The sequence below is a fragment of the Electrona antarctica genome, assembly GCF_951216825.1.
Source record: "Electrona antarctica genome assembly, chromosome: 24".
Taxonomy (NCBI): domain Eukaryota; kingdom Metazoa; phylum Chordata; class Actinopteri; order Myctophiformes; family Myctophidae; genus Electrona; species Electrona antarctica.
Window position 1 is genome coordinate 17,848,952 of NC_136803.1, and position 11,036 is coordinate 17,859,987.

General features: G+C 44.5%; 1 protein-coding gene across 4 annotated transcripts in view; it reads left to right on the forward strand.

Annotated features, from left to right (window-relative positions):
- Positions 1 to 11,036, forward strand: part of LOC306917336 (receptor tyrosine-protein kinase erbB-4-like) — a 467,869-nt gene that overhangs the window by 359,789 nt on the left and 97,044 nt on the right. For all 4 annotated transcript variants that reach the window (XM_079495511.1, XM_079495513.1, XM_079495512.1 and 1 more), the window contains exon 16: positions 8,088 to 8,132. In XM_079495511.1, the coding sequence (XP_079351637.1) occupies positions 8,088 to 8,132 (45 nt within the window). The remainder of the gene's footprint in view (positions 1 to 8,087; positions 8,133 to 11,036) is intronic.

Genomic DNA, 11,036 nt, shown 5'->3' on the forward strand with positions numbered 1-11,036 from the left:
CAGGGGATGACTCAGACTTTCAGCACGTATACTCTGCTAACTATAGCTGCCTGAAAGAGATGGATCGGGTGAGTTCAGGCCAGGAAGAAGACATAGTAGTAAGCATCAGCTAAACGGCAGACACAGAACATGATGTTGAGCTTTGGTATATGTAGGAACATTGGGTGAGATGGATAGCTATACTCAGTAGCTATGATGTAAGTCCAAATAGAGTCATCGTTATCTGGTGCTTATAGTGCCCCGAGCCGTGAGTGAACAAACCGGGTTTAGCAATTCCATGCAACGTGCATTGTTCTTTTTTTTTAATGGTGTTGTCCTCAATACAAATCCACAAACATTTTATTCTGTATCTGTACAAGCTCTTATCCGTGTCACACTCTCCTACTGCTGCTGTAGCTTATTGCTGCACATCCAGCTTATTTGACGCAGTAAGAAAACAATAGACAGTGATTGATGGTTGTTAACTATACCCCAATGTGCCCGACTCCACTCAACTGAGTCCCAACACAAGCTCCCAGTTCCATTGGGACACGCAGGCGTCTCCAAGAGGATAATGTGATGGTTCCCCGAGCAAGAATGGACACAAAGGATGTTCAGTCAGAACAACTCATGAATGGATGAAATATATATTTATTGAATATAAAAAATTAGCAATATATCTATTATGGTTTGGCGATGAATTGCATCTGCTTTTTAAGGTACTCGGATCAAGCGCATCAGTCCCAACCATAGGGACTCCGAATCCCCCGTATACCTAAACAGCAGATCCAAAACGACAGGTGGTAGCTGGAGTGGAGGAGGGTGAGCAGCAAAGGTTTAAGCAGACATGAAGTGCAGCAGTATCAGTGTGTGCAGCAGCAAGCAAGCAAGCAGAGATGAGCTCTGAGTGCAAACGTCTAGTTTAAATAGCCCGTATGAAGATGGAATGAGTGTGTGATTGGATGAAGTGAATCATGTGAATGACAATGTGATGCTGAGGCGGTCCAATGAACGGCCGGCAGCAACTGAGTTTTCTGACTGAACTTGCTTTGCACATGTCTGTGACAGGTGCGACAGTGGCGTGCACAGATAGACACTAGGGGTCCACCACCTGCCCTTGGTGGACTTTTTTTGAGATTTTTTTGCTTGCTTACCTTGCTCTCGGTTCCATAATATCGCTAAATAATCCATAGCGTTCATATTTTGAACGAGAGGCAGGTGAGAAGTCAGAAATGAAGAGCTTAGTATATCCATCAGATCAAAACCACGGAGAGCGCCCTGGATTAGGAGATACGAGGCATTCTTTCTGCAGCGGTAAACAGGGAAGTGACCGGACCACGCATGAACGAAAAGCGAAGCGTATGGTGGCCTTGGAATCCAACTTAAAAAAAAAAGAAACCCACGTCATAGCACCTCGTCGGTTGGATTGCTTATGATGTGTGGGCACGTCGGGTGGACTGAACCAGTTAAGGCAACCGGCCGGTTCCACGCACTGCACAAGGTGCCATTTTTTCACTTGAGCACCTAAATGTCTGTGTACGCCACTGAGGTGCAACGTTAATTTTTTTCCAAATCAGGGAATTTGTTTTTCTTCCAAGGACCCTCAGCTTGGTATGCATTATTAGGCCACGGATCCCCATAACTGTGAGTGTTCAAATGGAACCAAATGGACCCATTTGGTTCCTTATGGACCCCTTCAAGGCTCCCAGGGGGTCCATAAGGAACCAAATGGACCCATTTGGTTCCTTATGGACCCCTTCAAGGCTCCCAGGGGGTCCCCGGACACCCCGGACACCACTTTGAGAACCCCTGGTGTAATCCGCTATTTTGTCCTCATTTCATTTAAATCGTATAATTAGCCAAATAAAAATTTCGAAAACATTATAATACTTCACAAGCGAGCTCTGATTTGGGGGGGGATTAAACGTAACTTTTAATTGCAGTTAAACTTCATCTCCAGGCGATCATTAAAATGTCCCTGCCTGCGTCGTTCTGAAACTTTTAAACGTGAGCAGCTGCCTCCCCATTGTTTTACAACAAGAATACAGTAATCACACGTAACAAAGGATGTTTTGTTCTCGCCGACTATAGCTGTCTCTCCAGTCACTCGGAGGAGCACGCGAATATACAGTTCCCGGAGAGCAAAATGATGCAGCCACATGTGATCTGAATAGCTGGCTGAGTAAAAGGGGAGGACAGCATCGCTGCATGCAGGGCTCTCCATTTACACCCATTAAGACCTGAGGCCAAATCTACAACTGTCTTCTAAATCCTAACAGTTTTCTGAAACAAAATGTTATCAGTGGTGCTCAAACTTTTTCATGTCAAGGACTCCCACGATGATATACTATTGGCCCAGGGGGTGTCATATAGGCCCTATATGACACCCCTGGGCCAAATACATATAATGGGTTAGGGTATTCTTCAACTCGGGTCCATTTGACTAAGTACAGCATTTAGGGTCTAAGTGGTTAAAAGGAAGCCTATAATGAAGACTTGCATTTAACCCGTTTTGACCTGAGATCAGATTCTAAAAATGTCTTCTACATCCTGACAGTTTTCTGAAAAAGCTATGTTTCTATGTCAGTCGTTCTTCGATTTTTCAAAAATAGCAGACCTACAAGCTTGTGCGCGCTATGAGCTTGTAGATCTGCTATTTTTCAATAGCTAAAGCATAACATAATGCTAACACCAAAAGGGGTTCCCGCCCAAAATGGGTTAAGGTCAGACCTTCAAATGCATTATCGCACATTATCATTGAACTATACAATAAACTATACAGATAAATCACCGGGACTGACCTACAGCGTTACAATATAAATACATCCCGACTACCATTAGTGTCGATTTCCTGTTAGAGGAGCTGTTAAAGAACTAGCGGTTTGCTATTGTGTTGAAGTGTCTCATAATTGAGGAACAATCTTCAAACGCTTGTGAAATGGGACGAATGAATGCATAACTCAGCAGCAGAGGCGTGTGATAAGGAGCGTGTTGTGGAAGGCACTCACAAACACAAAGCTGCCTGTCGTACTAATGCCCAGCCATGAAAAGGGTGCCAGTGTTGAAAGCACGCGCGCACAAGCACACGCACGCAGGCACGCACGCAGGCACGCACGCAGGCAGGCAGGCAGGCAGGCACGCACGCACCGCACCGCACGCACGCACGCACGCACGCACGCACGCTCTCTGTGATTGCTTGCTAATTAGCTGTTTGGTGCAGAGTGGGTTTGGAAGTGCTGCCCTGGATTCACATCCTAAGTTAGTGCATGGTCCTCTAATTTGCACTGTAATTTGTTCTGCTTGGCATCGTGCGCACACACGCGCGCGCACAGACACACACGCGTACACAGACACACACACACAGACACACACACACACGCAAGCACGCACATACACATACACTGCTTAGCATGCATTCCTTTTTGAAGAAGCTGAGTGTAATGAACAGACATCAGTGTGCACGAGTTTACGTGCGAGCGTGTGTGTGTGTGTGTGTGTGCGTGCGTGCATGTGTGCGTGCACGTGTGTGTGTGCGCGTGTGCGTGTGTGTGTATGTGTGTACAGCATCAATGCCCCGTCGCGCTGATGGTGTCGTGCGAGGACGAGAATAAGCAGGCCCGAGTATAGCAGATCTGCAAGCTCACGCCGCGTCACGTCTGCGACGCGTCGTGAGCTTGCAGATCTGCTATTCTCGGCAGCGCGAGCGGCACGGTGCGACAGAGACGTAGATCAGGCGTGACCAGAGTAGTTCTCTTCTCACCTGCAGCTCAAAGTAAAGCTCCACTTGTCAGCGATCAGCCTCTTATCACAGCCTTGCATCAGCAGCCTCCATAACAGCATACTCACACAACCAAACGGAGGCACTTCAAGTGTTTGTTTGTTTGTTTGTTCCAAAGATGAGATAACTGGCCCGTGAAATGCACTGAAACCAGCTTCTATGAAAATATATATATATATATATATATATATATTAAAAGCTATAATGATTAAATTGTGGTGCTTTATTTATTTTGTAATGGGGCAAGTTAAAGGCACAGTAACCCTTTTTTGTGTATCACCAGGGTATGAGTATGGTATGTGTGAGATGTTTCTGTTACTTTGAACTTGTCAAATGACAAATGTATTGTATTCGTTGTTAAGGCTCTTTGTTCTCTTATTTATGCAACAAAAATAAGATTCTATAAAGCAGGGCTACTCAACTTAAGATGGCTCAGGGGCCACTCAGCTAAATTCCAAAAGGGCCGTAAGCTTAAAAATGTCAGCATTTGGGGTTATTCACTGACGGAGGGCGGAGGCGCTATACAGGAAGGTTATACTAGTTTGGGATTTTGCATTATAGTTTAGTTTTAGTTAGTTTTGACTTGTTTTCTAATTCAATTTGTTACTGTATGACAGTTATTAGTTTTTTATTAGTTTCAGTGTTTAGTTCTAGTTTGTTCTGCCCTTTTAATCCTGCACCTGACAAATATGTCCGTTGCAGGATTGAAAAGGGCCATGTAGGTGGAACAGTATATTGTGGGGCTTCAAGCACAAACCTTTGTAGGTGGCGCTATTGAGCCATTAAGCCACGCCCCCTTTTTGAGACGATGAAAATACTAAATTCTTCGCCACTTTTGATGTGTGTGCAACTCTTCGAGTACGCTTAGCGCCTCAAAAACGGGATTCATTCGTGGGAATAATTAACAAAGAACAAATAATCATTGCGATTTCAATAGGGCTTCGCACTAGTGTGCAGTGCTCGGGCCCCAACTATAATACCCTTGCGCTACAGGAGGCCATGCTGAGCTCATGCTGCAATCTGCCTATTAGATAGAGATATAACATCTTGTGTGCAACGTTGGGACATTCTGGCCTGAGGGCGGTGTGTCTTGTTTGGGAGTACGAGTGGAAGTTTGGGGCCTAATGATGGCACTAGAGAAAAAGGGCTGTGCAGTACAGTCTCCAGAATGGGCAGTTGTCGTTCTCGCAGCGCCACGGTAGTGCACAGACAATGTCATGGCAGTCCAGACAGTAGTTGTAGACACGTAGCTACTAGTAGTAAGTACATTTTATGTATAAGGCACCTTTCAAAACAATGTTACAAAGTGCTGTACACTGGACAACAACGTAAAACAATTAAATTGGCACACCAAGAGCAATAACACAACAAGAAGAAATGTAAAACCTGCACAAATAGGTCAGGTAAAACGTTCATAAGACACAAATGTTTACGAAATAAATCCTTTTTTTTAAGTATTTAAAACCGTCTACAGACTTCTGCAGGCTTTCAAATACATCTGACGGATGTTCCGGACGATACATCCGCCGATAGCTTCTCTGCCTTACGTTGTGACCAGGCTTTTCTTTCTTTTCGCAGATAAGTAAGCCTGTACTGGCCCAAAAAACACTGTGCATGTTTTGTACATGTAAGGAACTGTACGAGTACATTCATGAGGTCTATTGACCCAACATCTTTTACATCTTTCAACAGAGAGAAAAACAGCAACAAAAGAACGCCTTCATGTGCACCAAACGGTCGCTGAAGGGCATTTACTCTGGAGAATTAGAAATAAAGCACACAAAAATATGCAGTCTAGTTAAGCCTCTTTTATGTTACCAAGGTCAGCTAAGGGTCCATGGGGTTTGTTCGGTGGCCATCTTGAATTGATGACCACATGTGTAAAAATGCTGATATTCATAACTTCTGAACCAGGCAATAACCAACTTTGTCGTGTCATTTTGAGGTCATTGACAGCTGACACCTGAAAAACCGGCAAATAACAACATTGTGATATTTGCTAGTTTGTTCCACAATAGATTTTTTTTGCAACAGCCACATGTTTATTATATCAATTGCAAGGTTATTATTTGAAAATCACTCTTGACATAGATGGCAATCTGGGTTGGTTCAATCACGCACTGCGATGTGGTGGTCACACACAAACAAGTCACTCCAGGGAACGGTTACAGTATGCCAAATTCATTATAAAACACACATGCACGTAAAACCCCATAACACAATAACCCCAATAAACACATTCCTGTACACACAGTAACGCAACAAGCACAACGAACCATGAAGTGTTGTTTTTGACAGCAAATTTTAGTTTTAGTCATAGTCTCTTGAATAGTTTTCAACTTCGTTTTAGTCACATTTTAGTCACCCGGAATGTTTTAGTTGTTAAATGTATTTTGGTGGGCCTTGATGCCGTCGTAATGGCAGATTTTACACTTGCTCACAACGCGTCACAGTGCGACATGTTGTGAACTTGTAGATCTGCTATTTTCAGCATGCAACCAAGTGTAAAATGACTTATACTGGATCTCTTGTCCACTAGTCCCTTACACTAACAACACTCAATATATTTAGTTTAGTCATCATAGCTTAGTTTTCATTTAGTTTTCGTCAGTGAAATAGGTAGTCGATGAACATTTTTCGTCGTAGTTTTAGTCGACGAAATCAACACTGCAGTGAACAACAATAAACGTTGGGCACATCCCCGAGGCAAGCAGGGAATGCCTCCTTGGGCATGCAGCTAACAGGGCTGAGTTCTGCTCCATTGGTTGCCAGAGAATGATAAGACCCGTTACCTGTTTCCCAAGCGGGAATCTTTGATTGATTATTTATGCAAGAGATTGCTGTGAAACAACTGATTCTTAAGCACTCTCATAATAACTATTATTCTTCCGCTTTGGAATATCCAACGAGATTGCCAACGGTCTGGTTTTTTGTTTTAACCCATTTTGGGCGGGAACCCCATTTGGTGTTAGCATTATGTTATGCTTTAGCTATTGAAAAATAGCAGATCTACAAGCTCATAGCGCGCCACCGAGTGGCGCGCTACGAGCTTGTAGGTCTGCTATTTTTGAAAATTCGAAGAACGACTGACATAGAAACATAGCTTTTTCAGAAACTGTCAGGATGTAGAAGACATTTTTAGAATCTGATCTCAGGCCTAAATGGGTTAAGAGAAATGGGCTGCAAGTTTATATGATGTACAAAAGAAAAGTTGAACCCATTACTCATCCCGAAGCGAGCGTCCTTGGCGTGCCTGCCTTGTATACCTCGCTTCCCCTTTGCAAAGACTCCAGTGATAATCTCATAAGCCTGCCCCACCGAGTCCTAACTAACGGTCTCACATCCACAGCGATGGGAGTTGGAAGGATTTCCTTTTATTAAAACAAATCTGATGAAACAGAACAGACACTCTTTTTTGTTCTTTTCTATCCCCGGTTGGTTCCGTCTCTCCTCTCAGCGGTACTGAGAGAGCAGGTCACATGTGACGTGAGGTGAATCAAAATGAAGCCCTGAAACCCATCAAAACCCGGGAAAGCTTATCTGTGCCATTTTAGATTTTTAGCTATATATACTGTATGGCACATCAGTTCTCAAAGTGGGGTTTTATACCTTGACTAGTATTGACTAGTAGTCAACAATAGCAGATGTACAAGCTCACAGCGTGTCACTTTGTGCCGTGCTATGAGCTTGTAGATCTACTATTTTTGAAAGACCTGAAAATGGGTTCCTTTCAAAAAGATCTTAACTCAATTCTGTGCTGCTGGGGGGGGGGGGGGGTCCCTGGAACAAGATATTTTGAGATTTAGGTGGGGGGGGGGGGGGGTTGTCGGGTGACAAATGCATATAATTTCAGGGGTCCATGACATGAAAACGTTTGGGCACCACTGATGTAGCCTGGCTAATAAGCCAGACCGAATCAGCCGTTGGCAAAAAAAAATTGCCTGCCGGCGGATTACGGTCTGGAGAGGCTCAATTGTACGCCCATTTCCTACACCAGAGAACTGGTGTGGCCAATCGGGACACGGTATGCAATATGGGCGGGCTTTGGTACAGTGACGTTCAATGCTTGAGACCTTTGACTGACAGTAGCTCTGACTAATTGCGTCAAAGAGAAAATGTTTGAACTCGCCCCCCGGGAAACAAGATCCATACACAGCATCTCCAGACTAAAATACCACACGACAGTGTGATTTGAGTCTGGCTTATTAGCCAGGCTAACACAGGAGACGGCTGGTGATTGACGTTGAGGACAGAAGACAACGGGACGGTGACTTCATAGCGAGTGTGCAGAGTGATCATGTCTTGTCTCTTTGCTCTCTCTTCCTACCAGGTGCCTCGGACCCAGGCTCCAAGAATGCGTGGGCATGATGGACAGGTACGTGACCTCTGTCGTCGTAATCATCACCACCATCATTACAATGTAGGCATTTAGCAGACGCTCTTAATCCAGAGCGTAGTAGAGTAGAGTAGTCATCAAGAACCATAAGTTCTAACCTAACATCCGTCTAACACAGTAGAATATCTGTACAATAGAACGTCCCCTTTCAGGGCCCGGAAGAAAGAATTCCATTCATTTTTTTCCCATTGACGTTTCAGAAAGTATTTATTTAAAGAAATTGCAGATTGTATTATCTTCTTCTGACCTAACAGGTGTCAACAGATGTTACAATATAGTCACACAACGGCGGAATGCTACCGAAGGAGTCACAGAATGTCCCATATTGTCCTATATATGCGGTGCGTCGTGAGAAAATGTACTTAGTTACTTTCCAGCACTGCGGATTAGAGACACTGGAGGCATCAATAACAGGGTGAGAATGCAGGCAAGGGAGCACAGCAGGGCACGGCAGCGTTGAATCATCAAACGCTTTAAGCCGTTTTGGGCGGGAACCCCTTTTGGTGTTAGCATTATGTTATGCTTTAGCTATTGAAAAATAGCAGATCTACAAGCTCATAGCGCGCCACCGAGTGGCGCGCTACGAGCGGCGCGCTACGAGCTTGTAGGTCTGCTATTTTTGAAAAATCGAAGAACGACTGACATAGAAACATAGCTTTTTCAGAAAACTGTCAGGATGTAGAAGACATTTTTAGAATCTGATCTCAGGTCAAAATGGGTTAAGCCGTCGTGAGCCAGTGGTCCAGTCTGTTTGAAGCAGTGGCAAAGACGCTGATATTCTCCTCTTTGGGAGAAGCGCGGGTGAGCAGTAAACAGTAGCCAGTGCTCGTTCGTCCATGCTGATGGCAAATAGCAGTGGTTCCCAAAGTGGGGTCCGGGGACCCCCAGGGGTCTTTGAGGGAGTTCCAGGGGGTCCCCAGCTAAATGATAGTTACGAACCAAATGTACCCTTATGGGTCTGTAACTCTGAGAGTGTACAAATGGAAACAAACGGACCCTAACGGGTCCTCGTTTGGTTCCATTTGTACACTATGAGTTAAATTAACATTGATTTTACATTTAAATTGAGGTCGCAGTGATAGAAATGCCATTAAATGGGGGTCCGTAGACTATTGCATGTCAAACTGTCAAACCATTTAAATGGTTGAGAATCACTGCTAGTCATACAAATCTTCTCTTATGGGGGTCCCTGACATCTAATTTCAAATGGGGGGGTCCACAGGCTAATTAGTGTCAATTTGGGGGTCCTTGACATAAACAAGTTTAGGAACCACTGGCATATAGGGTTGTATTATTATAAACGCCCTGCTGTCAGTACTACGTAGATCAGTTTCCCAAACAGTGGGTCGGGACCCATTTGTGGGTCACAGACACATAATTATTAGGGATGTCCCGATACACTTTCTTCGTTTCCGATCCGATCCCGATACCACAATTTCTGTGTTAGCCGAATACCGATACCAGAGAATAATATTTATAATAATACAAAATTATTATTTTGAAGTCCACCGACCGGGAATAGTGTTTAGCTATCTAGCTATATATATCGTGCTCATGTTTATAGCAGACTCCTCACTCAAATGTGCACTTGCAGTTTGGGCAACTCAAAAGAAAACATTTTATTTACCTGTAAACGCCTCAGCCCTGTGTCGGATCGCTGGTTAGACTGGCATATTCACCGATACCGATATGACCCGATATGACCAAATAAGGGCCGATCCGATATACTTTTCCCGATACCGATACAATAGCGAGACATCTCTAATAATAATTATTATTATTTCAAAACATTTCCAAAAAAAAGCAGAGGAGTCAGGACAACTCGACCATCTCTTATCGGCAGAAACACACACACGGGCACTGGGCAGAGCATGAGAAAATGGCCTGTCATCCAGAGAGGAGTACAGAGCACTGGGAGGTGTCGTTTAGAGAGCACGCTGACCAGAGGAGATGTGATGCAACGAGGATCAGTAATAGCTGTGTGATGATGTGCTCTCTTTAAGTCTGGCCCATTTGAAGTTTGGAACCTAATAACATCCCAATTTTGGAGACCCTTCTTCCCCCCGAAATCCCCCCCGAGGCCAATGGTGTGCGTGTGCTTGTGCACGTGTAAATAAATGCCCGTAAATGTCCACTTTGTGTGTGTGTGTGTGTGTGTGTGTGTGTGTGTGTGTGTGTGTGTGTGTGTGTGTGTGTGTGTGTGTGTGTGTGTGTGTGTGTGTGTGTGTGTGTGTGTGTGTGTGTGTGTGTGTGTGTGTGTGTGTGTGTGTGCCGTCAGTGGGGGAACGTGCACGGAGGAATTGAAGAGACAAAATGATCAAGCCTAAATAGGCCAGGGTGTATGAAGTAACTAAGTACATTTACTCAACTACTGTGCTTAAGTACAATGTTTGTTTTTTTTACTCCATTTATTTTTAATTGGTACTTCCATTTTCTAGCACATAATACTTCTACTCCACTACATCTATTGTACCTTTTTGAGTGGTGCAACCACTCCCTTACGGAGCTGTGTGTGGGTGGGTGGGTGGCTGGGTGCGTCTGAGCATGAAAACAGCATGGTTGTTTTTCACACCTGTGCGCAACCTAACACACACACAAACACACGCACATATTAACTGTATATATGGTGATTTCGGGTGTACAGTACAGTGACAGCACAGTACAGTAGAGGGTACAGTAGAGGGACCCCCACACGGTAGCTCTGTCATTTCTCAACCGTTTCGGATGCGGGGCGAATCGCCGGAATCGGGCCGGCACCCTGGGTGCGTTCATGTGGGTCTGTATAGCTTCCGCCAGCTTTTTTTTTACCAGCTGCTTGGAAAGCAAGATGGTCTATTTTCTCCCGGGTTGGCTTTCTGCCGTAGTGACGACCTATCGTCCTGA